This window comes from Pelodiscus sinensis, chromosome 13, assembly GCF_049634645.1.
Source record: "Pelodiscus sinensis isolate JC-2024 chromosome 13, ASM4963464v1, whole genome shotgun sequence".
In the NCBI taxonomy this organism is placed as follows: Eukaryota; Metazoa; Chordata; order Testudines; family Trionychidae; genus Pelodiscus; species Pelodiscus sinensis.
Genome location: NC_134723.1, coordinates 14,098,896 through 14,120,655, shown reverse-complemented (window position 1 = coordinate 14,120,655; position 21,760 = coordinate 14,098,896). Strand labels below are relative to the sequence as shown.

The 21,760-nt window shown below is 41.8% G+C and overlaps 1 protein-coding gene across 7 annotated transcripts in view; it reads left to right on the top strand.

Annotated features, from left to right (window-relative positions):
- Positions 1–21,760, top strand: part of DACH2 (dachshund family transcription factor 2) — a 673,528-nt gene that overhangs the window by 519,639 nt on the left and 132,129 nt on the right. For 6 of the 7 annotated variants that reach the window (XM_006115313.3, XM_014569658.3, XM_075940744.1 and 3 more), the window contains 2 exons: positions 10,271–10,426; positions 16,533–16,705. In XM_006115313.3, the coding sequence (XP_006115375.2) occupies positions 10,271–10,426; positions 16,533–16,705 (329 nt within the window). The remainder of the gene's footprint in view (positions 1–10,270; positions 10,427–16,532; positions 16,706–21,760) is intronic. The other variant, XM_014569659.3, reaches the window with a different exon arrangement.

The window sequence follows — 21,760 nt, the reverse complement described above, 5'->3', positions numbered from 1 at the left end:
TCTTCCCTCATAGGTCATGTTTTCTAGACCTTTAATCATTCTCATTGCTCTTCTCTGGATCTTCTCCAATTTCTCCACATCTTTCTTGAAATGTGGTGTCCACAACTGACACAATACTCTAACTGAAGAGTCTAATCAGCGCGAAGTAGAGCGGAAGAATGACTTCTCGTATCTTGCTAACAACACTCTTGTTAATGTATCCCAGAATCATGTTTGGGTTGGGTTTTTTTGTTTGGTTGGTTGGTTTTTTGCAACAGCATCACACTGTCATCCTAAAATATGGACATTTTCTGCTCATTTGGTTGATTAAACTAATTTAATTCAGACTAGACGCTGTGTATGATGGGGTAATAAATTGAGTGCCAGACAGTTTGGCTCACCTAACTTTTGGAAGACTGGATCTGTGGCACAAACTATGCTTTGGAGTCTTGTCCTTCCTGACTGATGAATGCCCTTAGATAAATACTCGGCCGTTTGTTGTAGAAATGGTCAGTGACTCCTTTCTGAATAACAGAGTTCCCACTTCTGTAAAAGATTTGGCCTCTTTTTAAAAAGCCAGGTCTTGATTCTGGCTGTTGCCAAATATTGGTCAGCCCATCTTTTCAGCTCTTGATTGATATGTAGTTTTCAGTTTTGGTCAGGATATTATGGAAAACATTCTGATGAGATGACTCTTACAATATGCTGATGCCTCAGGCTTCTTTCAGCATGGGCAATTAGTGTTCTGACCTGGATATAGCACAGAAACTACATTTGTCACATTGGCAGATGATCTGTTGATGGATGAAAACCATAACTCTGTGCTAATGCTATTAGAGCTGTGTGCTGCCTTTAATACCTTGAGATGGCTAGGAGCAGTTGTCACAGTTATGGTCCCTGGTGTGCGGGTGCTGTTTGGTGATAGTGTTCTTTTCTCACTGAGAGATCTGACATTTTATAGAGTATTGTTAAACTATTTTAAACCGATAGTCTTCTACTTGTGAGCTACTTCAGGTCTCTGTTGTTATCCCACTACTACAGTATGTTTAGGAGGCTGTCTGGAGAGCTAGTGAGGAAAGATGAGCTGAAGTATTTTCAATGTGCTGATGATACTCAGCTTCATACACACAGCTTTATACACAGCCCAGACACTGTGATTGTTTTTCTGAGTGTGTAGGCAAGATATTGCATGGGCTGGGACATTTGAAAAGCACAGAGGTGATTATGGTAGACTGAGGAAAGTAAGATAAGGAGTTTATATTGGCCCACCTAAATGAGAATGTTCACCCATTCTTTATAATCAAAGTTTGAAATTTAATATTCTGGTTAGCATACCAGATACTTTACATCAGTTAAATTCTAATTATTAGGTTTTAAAATACTGTATATAATATTGTAAGGCTAAATTGATATTTATTAACATATGAAAACTGCATCATGAACCTGTCATGTGTTATGTTTAGATCACTTGATTTAGAATTTTGCCAGATTTTTAAAAAAGCGTAGTTATGTTATTTAGGTCAAATTCTGTCTGACATAACTGTTGATGTCAGTAGACACTGCATGCAAGCATACAAAGGCAGCTTTTGTAACCTCATTTTCATAGTGTTAATCATCCACAAACCCCAAGAAAGTTTCTAAGAATTATGGGCAACCAGTATCTTTGCAAATCATGCCATTGGTGATAAGTTTTCTGGATTAACAGTGCTGAGACAGCTACTTTCAGAGGGGTGCTGAAAGTATATTCTGAACATGAAAAATGGGTGTTAAAATGCTTTACATTAAAGATGGGAATGAAAGACATTGCTTTCAAAATTGGAGTAATGTTTTTCTGAAATGTATAGCAGCAAAAATAAAATTACCGACATTTATTGGAACAGTGCAATTGTTCAATTCAGCAATACCTCTGATACTAAATTTTATGTAGGTAGATCATATAGTTTTGAGGTTGATAGCTTGAACTCTAATCCAAATGAGAAGGTGCTATCACTGAAATTAATTTAGATTACTTTTTGAAAATCTTTCAACACATAAAACTAAGAAGGTAATTTGGTATTTATAAAGATATATTTGTCAAAAAAGTTCTTAAACTCTGATTTCAGAAGCGAAGTATGATTTATTTCATCTTTAGTAGTGGTATTATAGTTATGAAAAATAAAAATGTGGGCAGCAGAAGAATGAAGATATGTTTTTCATCTGAAAGGGTAAAGCTATGGAAAGAAAACTTCTTTTTCTTGCTGCAGCAGATAAGTGACAAATGCCTTTCAGTTACATAACTCTCAGCAGTTGTGAACAAAAGTTGCAAGCTTATCACAAAACTGAAAATACACAGTACATTCTCAAATGAAAATGTTAGACTGAGTATTGCATAGATTAACTTTATATGTTTTCTTCTGCTCCTGTAGTTTAATTCCCTGTGCATCTAAACTAATTTTAGGAACTCAGTAATAGCAACACACAGACACTGTGCTGTAAAGTGGTAGTAAGGGAATACTTATAGCTCATGGCATTTAATTTAGAAGTGAATGTACTGGATCTTGCTATTTTAGTTTTACCTTTGCTTACTTGAACATGGCAGTCTAACTCCTGGATCGATATGAGTTATGTCAAACAAACTTCTGTTAAGCCTTAGTTTTTAATTAACACATAGGAAATTTCTCACTAAATTCATTTAGTTCCTGGACTTTATTTACTGTAGCATGTACTGGTTCTTTCCTAAACATAGGTTTACATTTGCATCTTAGCTGCTATATTTTTACTTTTTAGACATAGACTCTCCCAGAGATCCTACTGCACATAAAAAAGGAGGACTTTTTTTGCTTTGAGCTTAATTTTGTCATTTAGCTGCTAGTTTGAAGCAGTAGTTGTGGAGTACTGCTTTGTATTTCTCTGTTTTGGTTCTTGTATGGTAGTGTTCTGAATTCTCAGAACTAAAGTGTCACATTACCGTCTTTCAGCAGGAGTACTTAGGGTACGTCTAGACTACATGCCTCTATCACCAGAGGCATGTAGATTAGGCTACCAGACATAGGTACCAAACATAGCAAACCTCATCCCAGGAGGTATACCTGGGTGGTCGACAAATACCTTTGATGTCGACACCCGCGCATCTAGACTAGCGCGCTGAGCTGACAAACAGCTGATCAGCTGTTTGTCGGCTCAGCGCGGCAACCATGGAAATTTAAATGAAGCGGCGATTATTTAAATCGCCGCTTCATTTTCCTATGTCTGGTAGCCTAATCTACATGCCTCTGGCAACAGAGGCATGTAGTCTAGACGTACCCTTAGATTTATATCTGATTTTATCTGTATGCATACTGAAACATAGCATTCATGATTAGGGGTAAGATGCAGCATCATTAATCCACTGGGAGCTCAGGACAGGATTGTGCCACTTTCCCCTCCCCGTGAGTAACCTGAGTCCCAAGGGGGCTGTGTAGGCAAGGGGCAGGCAAGATATGGTCCATGGGCCAGATCTGGCTCACCAAACCTTTTAATCTGGCATTCAGCCTGCCCCTGAAGCTGGGGGCAACACCATTCACAAAGCAGCTGGATGTTCTCTGCACTGCAGGTGAGGGGTGGAGGCAAATGGGAGCTGAGCGATTTTACTGGGGGCGGGGGCAATGCATGAAGCCTCCCTTTATAGTGCAGAGTGTTGCATGGAACAGAGCAGCCTGGGGCTACTGGCAGGCAAGGAAGCTGGCCTAAGAATGCTGCTGGCCGGGAGCTGCTTAGGTAAGCACCTCCCAGCCAGAGCCTGCCTCTGGCACCCCATCCCCTCCCATACCCCAACTCCTTACTATACCTCTCCCCCAGCCAGAATCCTCTCCTGCACCCATACCTTCTCCCAGACCTTGCACCCCAATGATCTGCCCAGGCCACCACCCAAATCTGGCACCCTTCTCTCCTCCACCACCCCAGGTCACAGCTCCGTCCCAGACCCTGCACCTGCTTCTACATCCCTCCTCCAGACCAGAATCCTCTGCTCTACCCATACTCCCTCCTGGACTTTGCACCCCGATATCCTGCCCCAGATCACTGCCCCCTCCTTCACCCAAATTCCCTCTCAGACCAATACCCTCTCCTGCACCCCAGACCCCTACCCTAAGCTCCCTTCTGCACTCAATCTCCATCCCAGACCCCACACCCTCACCATAAAAAAGTTCAGCCCTTTACCACTTACCAAAATCTTGGAATGTCCCCTATCACAAATTATTGCCCACCCCTGCTGTATCCTCTTTTAGCATCCTACATTGCAACCAGCACACTCTGCACTTCAGGCTGATGAAAAGGCAGATAGCCAGGATCTGACCCTCCCTTTTCTCTGTCCTCTTTGTTGTCACCATGTGTACTGAGGGAGCAATCCCTGTGGTCCCGCTTGAAGAGAAGAGTGCATCTATAGGATCTTGGCATAGGCTATGAAAGATGGGTGGGGGAGGGTTATACATCTGAGAAAGGGACTTGGAAAATCTGGTCCTATTCAAGATCAACAAGAATGAAAGCAAGACAGGAGAAAGTTACCTTTGTGTTCTTTGTTTTGTTAGAAGGGGAAAGGTTGTATGTCCAAGGGTGATAATTTTAAATATAATGTCCTTTGCTCTGTCGTAACATTCAGATGTTGCCTGTTGGTTTTCTTGTCTTTTTTTTCCTCCTGTTCAGCATTTATCCTAGAGACGTTATTTGGCATGCATCCAGGCATAGATCATGGTATTAATTTGTACTGTACATCCACTATTTAGTAAAGAATGTGGATCTTTGACAGCTTAATTATGACAGAAAATATGTTGTGTTTTTCCAAAGGCTACACTTTTTCGATTCAGCAAAAGGCAGATTTATCCAGCTTATTTACATATACTTACTCCCCTGTGTATGTACCATATTTTGCACCTTGCACATAATGATTATCACAGGCCTAATTTTGTTTTCAAAAGCTATGGTTGTGCCCATGGGTTCTGCACTTCTGGTGGATAGGCTATGTCTACACTCGCGGCTTCTTGTGTGAGTAATATGCAAATGAGGCAAAGCGTAGAATATCGCCGAGCCTCATTTGCATACCTAATGAGCCACCATTTTTTTCAGAAGAGGCTCTTGCGCAAGAAGGAGCGTCTATACCGCCCCTTCTTGTGCAAGAAAAACCTCTTGTGCAATGCCATTACACCTATTACTTTTCAGGAAGAACGGCATTGCGCAACAGGGTTTTTCTTGCACAAGAAGGGGCAGTGTAGACGCTCCTTCTTGTGCAAGAGCCTCGTCTGAAAAAAATGGTGGCTCATTAGGTATGCAAATGAGGCTTGGCGATATTACACACTTAGCCTCATTTGCATATTACTCGCACAAGAAGCTGCGAGTGTAGACATAGCCATAGCGTTCAGCTTCAGAGGCTCACTGTGTCTCACCACATGCCCTTTTTCTTTTTACTAGAGGCAGGGTTCACAGCATATAAGCCATATTCATCACAGGCTAGTCCATAATATGGGGGTGAAACCCCTCTGTAGTCCTGGTCTCCCTATCCAGTGATAGACTCTGATAGTGCTGTCGGATGGGTTGGGGGAACCAGGGCCCACCTACTACTCCAGGTTGCTGCCCCGGAACACTAAGAAGGCAGAAAACAAGTGGGGTTTGTTTTATGCCATGTTTGACAACTACTTCCCTAGGCCATTTCCCCAAATGATCCATCCCAATACTTTTCCCCGTTAGCTGATCCTCCAACATACTCTTCCTGCCTTGCAGCTCCCACCCAAACTCCTCTCACTTTGGCTGGGCAGGCTTGTTTGCCACCTAACTAACAGCAGAGGAGCCCTTTTAAACTAGTCTCACCTGGTTCCTGATTTACCCCAGGTGGTCTAATTGACTCCCTTTTCTTTGGAAGGCTCCTAATTAATTCCAGGTGTTCTGACTGGTCTGATTGTCCAGACTGCTTCTGGAAAGTTCCTGCTGGTTCTAGGCCAGCCCCTACCAGTTTTTACCCAGGGAACAGAGACCTACTTAGTCTAAGGCTCACATACTTTCCTTTGAGCCCTCTTCTGTAATCCTCTGACCTGACCCTAACACAGCTGGTATAAACCATTGTATCCCAAGGTTGGATTTGATACCCTGTGCTTGTTTTATATTATATGGACAATTACATTTGCCATAGTGATGATGCATATTTTCTGTGCACAAAATATGGGAACAGTTAACAAAAATCTGATGAAAAAATACATCTGGATCTGATTTTCAAACGATATAACTGATTTAGTTGCTGCAGATATTGATCTCTAACTATAATAATCAACAGTGTGGAATATGTTCATTGTTGATGTGATGAGGTTGCAATTTTATTCTTATATAGACAATGATTGTTCATTAAATAATGCTTTTAGCATTTCTGAATTTGTGCATGTTGGGGATATATCACAAATATTTATATGTTGCATAAGTGTCTGATATTAGAAGTGTCAAGAATAGAGGCACAAGTTTTGGATCCTTTATACTGTACAACTTATAAAATGAGCCATTTGCTTTGTTACTGAAGTCCAAATTACATCATTTCTGTCTTTATACAATTAGTTCATAAGAATATTTGTATAGCAAAGAGGGATTGGAATTGATTTATGTTGGGTCTTTAGGCTTTTGCCTATTATTAAATTTACCCTTAACTTTTCATATTGTATCCTTGAAAAAAGAGAGAATTATTTACAAGCAAATATAAAAGCAATCTTTTAAGGTTTGTGTCTTTAACTACTCCGTGACAATTCCAGTTTTCCTGGGGACCGGCAATTCAAACGGACCTGAGGCTCCCAGCCACCACTGCTGCTGTAGTAACAGTGGTGGCGGCTGGAGTACCAGACCTTTTCTGAGAGAGCCCTGCCACACTCTGTGTAGCATAGAAGGCTAGCTACCCTAGCCCCTCCCCTTCCATCTGAGGTCAGGTCTCTTTCAGGAGCACAAAGATGCCCCACTCCCACATAAACATCTTGCCCAGGTCCCATGGAGGCCATCAGCTCCCCTGGTAGTTGTTGTTAATAATATTTTTTTTCTTTCAATGAATTACTCACCATTTAGCTTAATTATGGAAAAATCTGTCTTTACCACAGCAGGGTGTGAAGATACCTATGGTAGGGTTGCCAGATGATTTAACAAAAAATACCAACTCCCCCCTTCCCATCCCCCCAAAAAACGGGAAAAAATTCTGTTGAGCAACAAAAAGAAAAGGGGGAGAGGAGACCAATTTTGTTGCCTTTAAATGGCCCCGTGCTCCTCACTCCCGTACCCCTGCCAGACATGTCAGGGAAAAATTGTCCCCGCTGGGCTTCCGTCCAAGGGAAACAGGAAATATTTTCTGTTTTTTTTTTTTACTGGACAGGGGAACCGAATACCAAACAGTCTGGGCAAAAACCGGACATCTGGCATACCTATGTGAATGTCAGACCATTTGATATATTTCATTTAACATTTGATTGTTTCATTAGACTTTCCTCTCAGCAGGATTTTTTCCTCAAGGGAGAAGTAGTTGTGGGTGGAAGTAACGTACTGCAGCATTGCTATTGAATACAGGAGCAGATAGTTGAGTGGAATGTGTTGGGGAAAAATATTTTATTGAAATTTGGATCTGTTGTTAGCAATTGAAGGAACGAGAAACTGTTAGGAGTAGGTGACTGAGTTTGGAACTCTGGCCAGAGGAATGCAATGAGGAAAAAGAACACAGTGAGTGCTTTCTGGCCAGGACTGTGATTCCCCCCCCTCTTTTTGAAAAGTCACTCTGACAAATTTCCTTAGCAATCAGTTTAGGGGCAGTGAGCCATCTGCTTTTTTCAGTTAAAGAAGGCCTCAGTCAGTTAAAATAGTAAGAGCTCCATTGAAGTCCATGGCCCTAACTTCACAAAGAAAATGACATGAAAATGTTGCAGGTCCTGAAGAACATAAGAACGGCCACACTGGGTCAGAACAAAAGTCCATCTAGCCTAGTATCCTGTCTTCCAACAGTGGCCAATGCCAGATGCCCCAGAAGGAATGAACAGAACAGGTAATCAAGTAATCCCTCTCCCGTCACCTAATCCCCCTCCCGTCACCTATACCCAGCCTTTGTTTTAAACCTGCTATATATTAATTTCATTTTGTGACCCCCCAGTTCTTATATTGTGGGAATAAATAAATAACTTCCTTATTCACTTTTTCCACACTAGTCATGATTTTATAGACAACTCTTAATTCCCAGGTGGGATTAATCATGTGTAAAGTCAAACTTGTTTGTAGAGGTTTGCAGGATTGGCCCTTTTGCTTTGTAAAATAAAAGTTTATAGTCCAAGTACTATTGACATATTTCTAGTTGATACATTAATAATTCACAAATATGTATGTATGTAAATTATTTAAAAAAATATTTTTAAACATTTAAGCACTAATGAAAGCTTAGGTCTCTTAAGTACATACTAGCTGCACTTAGAACAATCATGCTTTAAAAAATATTGGACTGAAATATTGAAAAAGCATCTGGGAAATGGTAGAAATCATTTAGTAAATCAGTTCTTCAAAAATGTTCTTAATTTTTTTCTCACTTGTTTACCTCATGGAATATTTTATGAAATATTAACATCTATATTTCAGAATAGTACCATGTGAATAACTGAAGTTTTGGTTCAACATGATTTGAAAGAGCCAGCTAGTATACAGTGTATTCAATTTATAATGGAAATGTTTGTACAACCTTAACAGTAGCTATGGTACTGTGCATTGCCATATTATTTTATATTATATGGTTTAATTTAGTGCTGTATAAATGTATCTTTCCTTGTCAATGTGTTGCTCATCATTTTACAAATTATAAATCTGTAATGTTAAGGTAATTCATGTCTTGGACATGGTATTAAAATGATAGAGTGATTCCCATTTTGCACAATCATTGATCTTTCTGTCTTTTGCATTTGGTAGTATTAATTACGTTTATTGGCTGAGTGTTGCCATAAAGAATGTTGAATGTGTCTATGTGGTTACTTTCATCTTCAATTAAACTACTTTTTTTGCCTGCTGCCTCTATTCATTGCATCACAACAGTGTATAACTGATTCTAATTGGAATTCAAGTTAATAAATTCTAGATAATATCAATACTGCAGATACACAGTGTTTTATCATTCTTTAATCTAATCTAAAACATCCACGATGGAAGGAAAAGGAATGTACCTATGTTAACTTTTTGACCTGTTTGTGTTCTGGAAATGTTCAGCTTCTACAAATAGTTTTTTCAAAGGCTTTATTTTGTAGACTAGACTCATTGCAAAATTCATACCACGCTTTACCTTACTTGAATTTAATAAGAAGAACATGTGATTATTCATGTGCATAACTGTTATACATAGGTATTGCCATGAAACCAATACAAAATAAGATCTCTCCAGAAAAACAGATTAGTATTACATTGTTTAATCTGATATATTTTGCTTTCTCTTATAGACATTAATTATTGTGAACACAATTAACACCTGAATGTTACATCTGAGTTTCTCAAAGCTGTCTTCAAGCTCAGTCTTTGAATCTCTCAATTATAATCAGAATTTAGCATTTGAGAAAGAGCCTGGTCTGGTGCTCTGAGCAAAGCATTTTGCACTGTGGTTTAGGAAATACTAAATTCTAATCCTTATTCTAAAATTGACTCCATCAGTGGCTGTAGACCAATCATTTAAATACCCTGCCTGTTTCCCAACCTGGTGCAATACTAATGATAGCCATTGTTATTAATTTTTATTATTTAATTGTTTAGTAATTCAATGAAAAAGGCTCCCATTGGCATTATCAATGGTGAGATCCTGTGTGTGGGTTACAGAAGAGTCCCTGTTTAGCTGCTATCACAATTAGTTGTGAGTCCTTCCTGCTTGTGTCTTTTTATCCTTAAATATCTAACTTTATCTGTTTCCAGAAGGGGTACATACCACAGTTTTTTGGGTTATTTGGCCTGGCTTACAATTATTAAATTGGTCTCAGAGGAGTAGCAATGTTAGTCTGTAACTTTAAAAACAACGAGCTTCCGCCTCTTCTGAAGAAGTGGGTTTTGCCCACAAAAGTTCAATACTATATATATTTTTGTTAGTCTCTAAGGTACCTCAGGACTACTCACTGTTTTTAATTAAATTATTCATTTTTTTCAGATATAGCATCTACATGCCTTTTTGGTGCTGAGTAATCAATAAACTATGATGCATTCCAAAATAAAAATTGAGTAATTTAGCATAATTTTAAAAGTTGCAGTAAAGCCAGCAAAATCTTACCAAGAGAAGAATATGGTATATATAATATCTTGGTACACTGTTTTTCAGGTGGGAGTGAATCCTCCTGGGATAAAGAGAAACTTCAGTCTCCTATTACCACAGGATCACAGCATGGTGTTGGTCATGCCACATTATCAGGGCAATCCAGTCTCGGAAGTGCACATCCCCTCAGTCCTCTCCAGCAAAATCACCTGCTCGCCAACAGTGCGTATGCTGTCCTTATATATAGTCAGAAGACACTAAGATGCAGACACCATCAGTCTTATATATATAATTTGTTTATAAAGAAGGAAAGATATAGAGAAGTTGGTAGCTAGTAAATAGCATTTAATAACATAATATGCTTGAAGAATTTTGTAATAGATGCATGTGCAGTAGAAGAACTGAGTCCTGAGGCTATTGTTATAGACACAAAAGCAGTAATATACACACAGAGAGTGTAAGTAAATGCAGAAGCTGCATCTTTATTATTAAACTATTAACAATGAGAAATCCTTCCCCAAATTAACTGTCAAGGCCTTGCCATTGCAGAATAGTCCTTTCTAGAAACCTGAGGATGTTGGATATGAGGGCAGTGCCTAAGTTGTATCATACTTGCAACAGATGTAATGTAATTCCCTAAAACAGAGCTCTGGGTTCCTGGTTGGAAAGTGAAAAATTCTCACACTCCTTTGCAATTTTGCCAAAAGGGAAAATATTTTCTGGACACCCAATATAATTTTGGTAATAAGCACAGTGAACAGTACCATAAGAGATCCAGCATATCTCACAAAGGCTGTGTCCAGACTTGTCAGCCGACGGTCAGGGCAGTGAGTCCCTTATGACCGGCTGAAGTTCTTTTAAATTGTGCTTGGTTCTGTTACAGCAACCGAAGGAGTCAGGTTAAAGCTTAAACAGTTACTATTTATTGTTACAGGGTAAACTTAGTTGTTAAATGCTACTACTGTGTTACAGATAACACAGACACTACAAAGGACAGGACAGAAATTACACTAATAAGTCACTTACAGGTACCATGAAACCCTTTGGTTCTCTGAGCTCTTATTAAATGCATGCAAAATAGACACATAGCAGGTATATATTCTCACCCCTGCGTTCCAGACTTGGCGTGGCCAGCGTCTTTCTCTCAATCCCTCGGGAAGAAGTAGGGCGAGGTTGGGCGTCCCACAGACCTCTGGAGACAATCAATACCTGCCAGCAGGTATAGATGATTGGAGCTCAAATAGGGTGGGCTGCTGAACCTCTTTTATACCCCTTGGGTCATTTAGGCTTCTTCCTGGGCTCAAGTGGCCAATTAGGAAAAATGGCTTTGAACGCCAAGTTTCCCACGAAGGGTGCAAAGCATAATTTACACCTGGGAAAATGCAGACAATGGGCACCTCTGGTATGTGATGGGCGAAGATTCCTCTCCTGGGACAGTGCAGGCGTGTCAATTACTGGTACTAGCCATCAGGGCGACAGGAGGCCCCGGGTCGTCAGCTAGCCCATTTACTGTCTGGTTTCTGTTTATGGTAGAGTCAGGGACAGGCAGCAAACCTGTGTTCCCAGGGCATCAAAGGCTGACTGCCTTTCTCTTGCTCTCTGGGGGGGGGGGAACAAGATGGGGCTCGTGGAAAAACAAGATGGGGTTTTTGTGTCTGGCTACAAGACTCAAGGGTTTTTTCGAAAAAAGTAGCCTTTTTTCGAAAAAACTTCACCTGCTTCTAGACTACAGCTGCGTTTTTTTGAAATTAAATCGAAAGAACGTAGCTTTTCTTTCGACGGCGGAAAACCTCCTTTCATGAGGAAGAACGCCTTTTTTCGAAAGTGCTCTTTCGAAAAAAGGCGTTCTTGAATGCAAACAGGGCTTTTTCAAAAGAGAGCATCCAGACTGCCTGGGTGCTTTCTTTCGAAAAAGTGGCTTGCTTTTTTGAAAGTACTGCTTGCAGTCTAGACGCTCTTTTTCGAAAGAGGCTTTTTCGAAAGTATCTTTCGAAAACGCCTCTTTTGAAAGAGGCTTGCAGTCTAGACGTAGCCAAAGAGAGTGGAAAGAAACAAAGCTAAATTGCAGCAAGCCAAAAGTGGGTAGAAACAACTTCTTCCCTTCTACCTTTTCAGGAGGGAGTCAGTCAGTTAGTCTAACATAACCCCAGTCATCTAGCAATAGCAGGAATGAATGAGCCAGGTCAGAGCTCACACCGACAGGCCATGCCACCCCTCAGAAGGGAGGGGTAATTAGCAAGTTCCTCCCTCCATGCAGCATGAGGAAGGCAGATGTACCTGTGGCTGCACAACTCCAGTACTTGCCATTTACAAACCCCAGCTAGTGAGGTTTGACATTAGGCCTGCCTGACTAAACTTTTTGCATTTCAGCCAGTGCAGGGGTGGGCAATAATTTTTGATGGGGTCCACTCCAAGATTTTGGAAAGTGGTCAAGGGCCACACTCTTCCATAGTATTAATGGAGGAGATGCGGGGTCTGGAATGAAGGTTGGGTGCGGAAGGGAGCTTAGGGTAAGGGTTTGGGGTGCAGGCGGAAGAATGGAGTCTGAGAGGGAGTTTGGGTGAAGGAGGCGGTTGTGACCTAAGGCAGGGAACTGGGGTGCAGGGTTTTGGGAAGTGACCTATGGTAGAAGGGGATTATGATCTCAGGCAGGAGATTGGGATCCCAGATCTGGGGCAGGGGTGCATGTGGAGTAGTGGTACAAGAGTGGGGAGCAGAGGGTTGGAGAAAGGAGGAGCTGGGGTGCCAGAGGCAGGGCCAGGAGACTTACCAGTCAGCAGCCAAACCAGTCTGCTTGCCTGCAGAGCTAAAGCCTTGCAGAGCTTAAAATGTTTGGGTTTGTCTACACTAGCCCCCTAGTTTGAACTAGGGAGGCTAATGTAGGCATTCGAAGTTGCAAATGAAGCCCGGGACTTAAATATCCCAGGCTTATTTGCATCTTCTCGTCCGGATGCCGTTTTTAAATCCCGTTAGTCTGAACTAACACGCGGCAGTCACACCTTGTGGAATGAGGTGTAACAGTTAACTCGAACTAAGGATTTAGTTCGAGTTAACGTTTGACTGCCGCGTGTAGCCGCGGGCAGTTAGTTTGGACTAAGGGGATTTAAAAATGGTGCCCGGATGGGAAGATGCAAATAAAGCCTGGGATATTTAAATCCCAGGCTTCATTTGCAACTTCGAATGCCTACATTAGCCTCCCTAGTTCAAACTAGGGGGCTAGTGTAGACATATCCTTTCTGTCCGCTTGGCCATGTGCTTGAGTGAGTAACTGAGCAGGAGGGTTGTGCTTTAGGATGCTTGTTATTCAGACAGGTAGTTCCATTGGCCAGTTTCTGACCATGTGCTGGGGGTGGAGCAGCACCTGAATCTTCCCCCTTCCTCTCTGGACTAAATAAAGAGAAAATGCAGGCCGGATCCAGCCCAGGGGCCATATTTTGCCCAATGCCTGAGCTAGTGACTTGACTTAACATTAATGTAGGTATATCAGACTACAAAAAAAGCAAACCAAGCTATAAATACCTCTTCAAGATTAATTCATAGTTTAGACACTATATCATAATAGTTTTTACTAATAAATTGGATAGATTTTGTTTATCACTAACTCTGTCTTAAAAAATAAAGCTTGTGTTATACTTTTATATGTGCTAATTTCATTGTTTTGAAAACAATGAAAGTTTTCCTGAAACTTAATGTGCTTTATTAAGAACTCTGCATCACAAACAGTAGCAAGTTTTCTATACAAAGGCATTTAGAAAAATGGAAATAAAACTGATTTTTGTACCAAATTGTGGTGGTAGTTTTGCTCTCTTCCCAAGATCTCTCCCATTTCCTAGATTAATTCTCTATTGCCACAACTACTCCAGTAAAAAATTTGGACCAAAGGTTTTTTTAGTGTATGGAAGAATTTATTGTCCTTGCCAAAATGAAAATAAAATCAGTATTAAAGGAACAGTTGGGGCATACTAACTGTAGCTACGAGGTTACACTGGGATGAAGGAATGGAAATACTGAAAAATCCTTGTTCATGTGTGTTCCTTTGTTCTGAGAATTTTAAAAATTGATTTCAAGGAGTTACTTTTTACAAGTATATGAAATGTCTTATTCATCAGAAATATCTTATTTTTAGGAACACACCTCTCCATTTTTATATTTGTTGGGTTACTGAATTTGGTAGAGAAGCCAACACCATTTACATGTGTTTTTTCTGTAGGTGCTTGTCCCCATTCACATATAGTTAGGGTCTATCATCTGATTAAGTGGAACAGATTATGAGACTCCTATGTACTGTGGTTGAGTTTTTAATTTTAAGTTCCTTATCTGGGGAATATGTAGGCTTACACAATTCAGTATCTGTATATGCTTTACACATGAGGCTATAATGTTCTTTTTCAGTATTTTTATTCTAAGAAGTTGTCTAAAGGCTATTAAAAGGTTTATTGGCTATCAGACATTATGTCTGCTGATTTGCAAGTGTAAAATGTATTTCCTTTATAGTCCTCAGAAATGCTTGATGGATTGTGTCTTGAATCTGGTGATGTGCTGTTATATTCTGTTTGTAGTTTGCATTTAGTTTGCATGTCAATTGGACTTTAAGTAGACATACAACTCAGTGTGGACAGATGGTGTCTGGGAATTTCGGAACTCTATGGAGTATAAGGAAAGGTTACTTGGCTGCTACTGGAGATATAGAAGGGAACAAAAGCATATGTATATAAGCCCTGAAGGAGATTGTTAGTATGGTTTGAAGTAAATGGAGATGTCCATGGACTCTGTCTTGTTAATATCTTGATTAACAATGTCATGGACCAGTTCATAAACAAAATAATGTGAAGCATAACAATGAATGGATACAATAGTGTTTGGCTGATAGCAGTCTGGGTGCTTAGTATACAGATGATTCCACCATTTGTGGGCAAGTGGTGGGTTTTTGGAGCGTTTTTGCTATCTGGTCTCTGAAAACTATGGGTATGTCTACACTACCCCGCTAGTTCGAACTAGTGGGGTAATGTAGGCATACCGCACTTGCAAATGAAGCCCGGGATTTGAATTTCCCAGGCTTCATTTGTATAAACTGGGCGCCACCATTTTTAAATCCCTGCTCGTTCGAACCTTGTGCCACGCGGCTACACGCGGCACGAACTAGGTAGTTCGGACTAGGCTTCCTAGTCCGAATTACCGTTACTCCTCATGGAATGAGGAGTAACGGTAGTTCGGACTAGGAAGCCTAGTCCGAACTATCTAGTTTGTGCCGCGTGTAGCCGCATGGTACGGGGTTCGAACGAGCAGGGATTTAAAAATGGCGGCGCCCAGTTTATGCAAATGAAGCCCGGGAAATTCAAATACCGGGCTTCATTTGCAAGTGCGGTATGCCTACATTACCCCACTAGTTCGAACTAGCGGGGTAGTGTAGATATACCCTTATGTAATCTGTTGCAGAAGCGGTTCGAGGAGAGCTGCCGGCAACTGGCACCCTAGGCGGAATGCGCGATCGGTGCCCCCGCCTTCATACCCCTCAATGGTGTGATATCATCATTGGGCACCGCGTTAAACGTGGTGCCCTAGGCAACTGCCGAGGTTGCCTACATCCACGGGCCACCCCTGATCTGTTGTAAGACAGGTGACGTGGGATATATACACGTTAAGGGATATCAGACAGTATTGGAATCTGATTCTCATTTACACCAAGACTACTTTACACCACCCTGGCAGTGTCAGAGATTCTTAATGTTGGCATGCATATAATTCACTCATTTTCCAATCCCCTTTATAAAGCCAAAGCAGTGTGAAGAGGCTTCAGTATACATGAAAATTAGGTCCTTAGCCTTATGTAGAAATATTTTTTATCTTAAACTGGACCACTAAACATCTCAGTTCCCAAATTTAGCTACTATCTTGTAATCAGGCCTTTTCTTGATACAGAATAGATTGTATTAGTTAACTTACCCCTTAATCTGTTTGAATATAACTGTAATCATATCTGTATATCTTATGGATTTTTACACTACTGAGGAAATGTACCATTGAGCTTGCAGATTGTGGCCACCCATTTTTTGTTAATATTGTCTGTTTGGTTACAGCTAGATTTATCTTTCATAAGTGCAGTACCTATAGTCCTCTTATGGGATGCAAATATCATTAAGCATGAGGTATTCTTTCTGTCTTTTTAATTATTTTAAGTGGCAATGTCATATTAATCATATAAACTTCAGACTATAATGACAACCTAGACTAATTACTAGTTCTGTAATATGATACTTGCGCTCTTGAAGTAAAGTTTTGGATTATGAAATGAGAGACTAACATACCATCATGCCCACCATTTTTTTAGGGATAGATCTGCCATTCATGATGATGCCCCATCCTCTACTCCCAGTCAGCCTACCTCCTGCTTCTGTTGCAATGGCAATGAATCAGATGAACCACCTCAATACTATAGCTAACATGGCTGCTGCAGCCCAGATGCATAGTCCTCTTTCCAGAGCAGGGGCCTCAGTTATAAAGGTAAGAGTCCAATATTAATTTAGAAAACAATGGTTTGTAGATAAAAAAACAGTCTTCTAATTGCAGTACACTGATTCCTTGGGAACATAAATGAGCAGCTATGTGTTTGTACAGCAGCTAGCACACTGGGTCTAGGTTCTTGGCAGGAATCTTTAGGTACTATTGCAATATAAATAAATATTGATAACAATCACTAAGCAAATAATACTGATGCAAGGATATTATATCATTCAAAACAAAATAACATGGACAAGATGTTGGGAGGTTAGCTAGTGTTGTACTTAATTATGACTCTAAAGACATTTTAAAATATAGTGTAAAAATATACTTAGAAATATTTTAAAGAGAGAACCATAAATTCTCAGAGGAAAGAGATTAGAAATAGAAGTGTAAAGGATCATAACTGATGGTTATATAGAAGAGTAGGTAGCTACAATGTGGAAGTTTTTGTAAAATTTAAGAAAAATGGTTTGTGTCATCTTTTTATTTGAGCAAAATTAGAAAGGACTTTTGTCAGTTTTAATTTTTGGGCATGTGTGTTTCTCTAGCAATTATAAAAAATAAATTTACAAATTGTACTATTTTGAGGTAATTTTATTCACATTTTGTCTTGTGTGTTAAAATATTACTTTAAATGTTAGGAATGTTGGGTCTTAGTTCTCCGTCACTTTGCCTCTTTTATAGTCATTTTCACTTATTTTCACAAGCACTTAAAATACTACCATTTTAGAAATCATGGGTTCTGATTGTTATTCCTGGCTCTTCTATTGACTTCCTGAATGAAACCTCTCAATATTAAAAGGCGCAGTAGGCTTACAGCTTCCCTTGCCACACAGGAATCTTGTGATGATAGGACTCCTTTGTACTTTTTATTATTACAACCTGCAGTGGGGAGATGTATAAAACCTTTGCAGCAGCGATAGGTTCTAGGGGCATTCTAGCCAGAATTACTCCTGTCTGACACAGAGGAATATGCAATGGAGTGCTTGCTGCCACAGCCTTTCACAGAATCCTTTGCTATATTGCTCAATTTGAGAATGTTTATTGATGCTTTCTCCCCGTTGCCTTCTGACTGCCCAAGGAGTAAGACTGTGGCTACCCCTTGTGTAAGTGTTCAAGGGAAGATGAAAGACTCCCTATGTTCTCTCCTTGCTTTGTGCACCAGTCTGATCCTGAATGTTTATAAACTGCAATGGGATTCTCAAATTGTATTTGTCATAATTTATTATTCTGTTATATCACACTGACTTGACACTGTTTAAGTCCATGTAATATGAGTACATAAAACTGATCACATTTTAGGTATATTATAATTACGACATGATGCAGCTACTTAAAATGTAAAACTGAATTGGATATACTGTTTACATAAATTCATAATTAGACTTCTAAAATACCGTTTAGCCTATTTCCTATTAGTGTGAATGGGCTGCTTTAAAAAGGATTTGATTTAAGTCCTCATGCTTTTTATGTCACATTTGCCATATAGAAATAAGCTGTCCTTCCAAAATATGCATGATCAGCAAAGTTAACATTTAGCACTCGAGAAAGAAATGTCATAACTATGAAAGTTGATTTCTTCTTGACAGGAGAGTTATAAATTAGGTAGCCACAATGGCCAGATTCACAAACCTTTCTTTGCCATCTATAATATAATCTAATGTGATTGCCCTGGCACCTGCTGCTATAGTTAAGGGTCTGCCAGAGTCCCATTATAAATCCCTACTTTTGGGGATTTACAGCTTAGCTGTAAAAACTTACTGTCATGATTATGAGGGTTAGCCAGCAGCCTGGGGATTAAGGGGTTAACTACACCTAGCCAGGTGGAGTGACCAATAGGAATGTAGGTGGGACTTTTCAAACTGGGACAAAGGAATTTGGGTTTTTTTCTTTTCTCCCTTTTTGTCTCTCAGAGAGTTCTCTGCAGCTACAGAGAGGGACAAGCATGTCTCTCTCTCTCTCCAAGACACCATTCTTCATTTTCTGTAAGTAGGGTAAAGTTTAGGTAGTTTCGTTAGGTTTTATTGTGTTATGGATTGGGTATGGGATCTGAGATCTGGCACTGCTTAAAAGATGTTTTGGCTTTTCTTTGTAACTAAGTTCTAGGCCCATGGAGTTTCTCCATGAGTATATTTTGTTACCTTCCTCTCTAGTCATTATACTTGCAACCAGAATATTGTTGTAATAATAAAAGTTCTTTCTTTTCTTTTATTAACCTGGCAGTGGTTAATGGTGTGCCCTGATTTTTGTTTTAGGGGGAAGATTTCCCAAATGATCTTTCCCCTGGTTTCTTTAGCAACATTTGGGTGGTGGCAGCGGAAGTTTTATTCCCAAGATCTAGGGTTTTTAAGATCTTGGGGGAAGTTTTATACCAAAGCCTGGTAGATAAGGCTTTGGGGTACACTTGCTGGCCCCCACTTCTGCATTTATCATGCCAGAGTGGGGAAGGAGCCATGACATGGTGGCATAGCGGTGGGATTATTTGGAGAACCCAGGATTTTTAAAAGGGCACAAGTTTCTTTTGAGTTGCAAGCTTTGCAGTTTTCCTTTTGTTTTTTCTTTTGTTGCTGGGCTGCCTCAGGGAGGAGCAGACCTTAAGCCAGACACAGACCTACCCAAACAGTTTGTTTTTTTGTTAGCTTTCGGGACAACTGGATAGCTAGGCTAGACTAGGGCAGGGAAGGAACCCAGTACATGCTCTTGCGATCAGGCAAGGTAACCCTAGAGAACCCAACCCTTCCTAAGCAACACCCGGAGGCAGAAACAGCCTCAGAGCCAGGCATGATGTTAAGTACCCGGAAAGATTCCACACCCAGAGAGGGGAAACAAGAGCTTACCTCTGTGAGCCCTGGGGGAAGGGATCTTGAAGAGGCAGAAGCAGCCAGCTGCTGCTCTCCCTCCCCCCCACCTGTGCCTTCTGTGTGCGATTATGCCATAAGGACCGGCAGGCCTCTAACTGACAAGGAGATGGAGTTTTTCCTACAGCTGGAGGACAGGCGTGCACAACGAGAGGCCGAGGACAGGCGTGCCCGAGAGGCCGAGGACAGGCGTGCACAACTAGAGGCCGAGCGTATACAACAGGAGGTGAAACTGGCAGAGATCGCAGCAGGGACGAGGCGAGCAGAACTAGAGGCCCAAGTTGCGCTGGAGAAAGCCAGGCAGCCGGACACCTCACGTACCCCTCCCAACACTCCCACCTCCATCATCATTGAACCCCCCAGAAAGCTCCCCATGTACCAAGTAGGGGATAATGTTGAGGACTTTTTCCTCAACTTTGAGAGGGCCTGCCAGGGGTACAACATTCCTCCTGATCAGTACATGAGAGAGTTAAGATCCCAAATCGCTGGTCCCTTACTGGGGGTAGCTGCGGACCTGCCAGGTGACATGGCAAATGACTATGAACTGTTTAAGCAGGAGGCCAGACTCAGGATGGGCCTCACCCCTGAACAGGCCCGGTGTCGCTTCAGGGCCTCCAAGTGGACCCCAAATACACCGTTCCCTGAACATGCCAGTCGTGTCCTCAAAAACTGGGAAACGTGGCTCTATGGAGAGCAGGCCCACACTCGGGAAGAAATCTCTCTCCTGATGCAGATGGAACAGTTCCTCGAGGGTGTGCCAGGAGAGATTAGAGGGTACATCCTGGACGGAAAACCAAAAAACCTCAGAGAGGCAGCAGTGCTTGGGGCCAGATGGATGGAACTGAGGGGCCACAGCAGCCTGGAAAGCAGTCTGAGGGGGCCCATCAACACCTGGGGATCCCCCCGATCCCCACCTCACAGAGACGGGCCCTACATACACCCAGGAAGACCCCAGATCTCTCCCCGTTCCTCCATACCATCTGCTGGGAGCCCCCCCCCGTTCCAATGATATCGCTGTGAGGCGATGCTTTAAATGTAATGGACTGGGGCATGTAAAGGCCGACTGTCCCCAGAGCACCAGCCGGCTACAACTCATCACTCCGGGGTTGCCACAAGGAGCCTCGGGTCCAGATGCCTCACTGATCCCCCTAGAGCGGAGGGAGACTGTGAGAGTGGGGGGACGGGAGGTTATCGCATGGAGAGACACCGGGGCACAGGTGTCAGTGATTCACCACGCTCTGGTGGACCCCAAGGCCATTGACCCAGAGACTCTAGTTACCATTCAACCCTTCAAGGCTGACCCCTTCGACCTGCCTACGGCCAAGCTACCAGTTCAGTACAAGGGCTGGTCTGGAACTTGGACTTTCGCAGTCTATGATGACTACCCCATTCCTATGCTGGTCGGGGAGGATTTGGCCAAGCATGTGAAACAAGCTAAGAGGGTGGGAGTGCTCACACGTAGCGAGGCTATGCAGGCTGTACACCCAGACACCCCGAATCCTGCAGTGATAGCTAATAGGTGTAATCAGGCTGATACCTTAATCCAGCCTCAGGACATGTATGAGGTTTGTGAAGGGGGTGAGTGTGAATCTGGGAAGTTGTCTGTGGCTAGTCAGGCCTATGGGGAGACAGGTAAAAGTTTCCCTCAATGTTTGCCTGAGGGAAATAGTTGTGTGTCTGTGAGTGAAGCCTCTACACGTCTGCCTGGAGCCTCAGAGGAGAGGCTAGTGTCAGATTTTTGGTCAGATTTTTGGGCTCTCCCTGCCCTATTTCAGGAAAGTGTCCCTCTGGTGCAGTCTGGGGTGGCTGGCCAGAGTGAAAGTTTAGCTGGGGAAAAAGATCAAATTCTGGAGGGTGTTCAGTGTGAGCAGCCTCTGTGTGTGGAGCCTGGCAGTTTGGCTGCTGAGGAGGGGGGTATGCATGTGGGGGAAGGGTTTATTCCCAGTTCCTTGTCTACCGGAGGTGCCTGTCAGCCTGGATTGGCTGAGGAGAGTGCTGTGGGCCCAGATTTAGCTCTGGGGGCAGCTGAAGCCCAGAAGGGGGAGGGAGAGGTCTCTGATCTCCCCCCAGAAGAGTCTGTGTGTTTTCCTGAAGGGGGGTTGTGTGAAGACCTGTCTGTTCAGGGAGTTAATGGAATTCCAAGGGAGTTGGTGGAGGTTCAGCTGGGTGATGATGCTGTAGAGACAGGGGAAGGTGA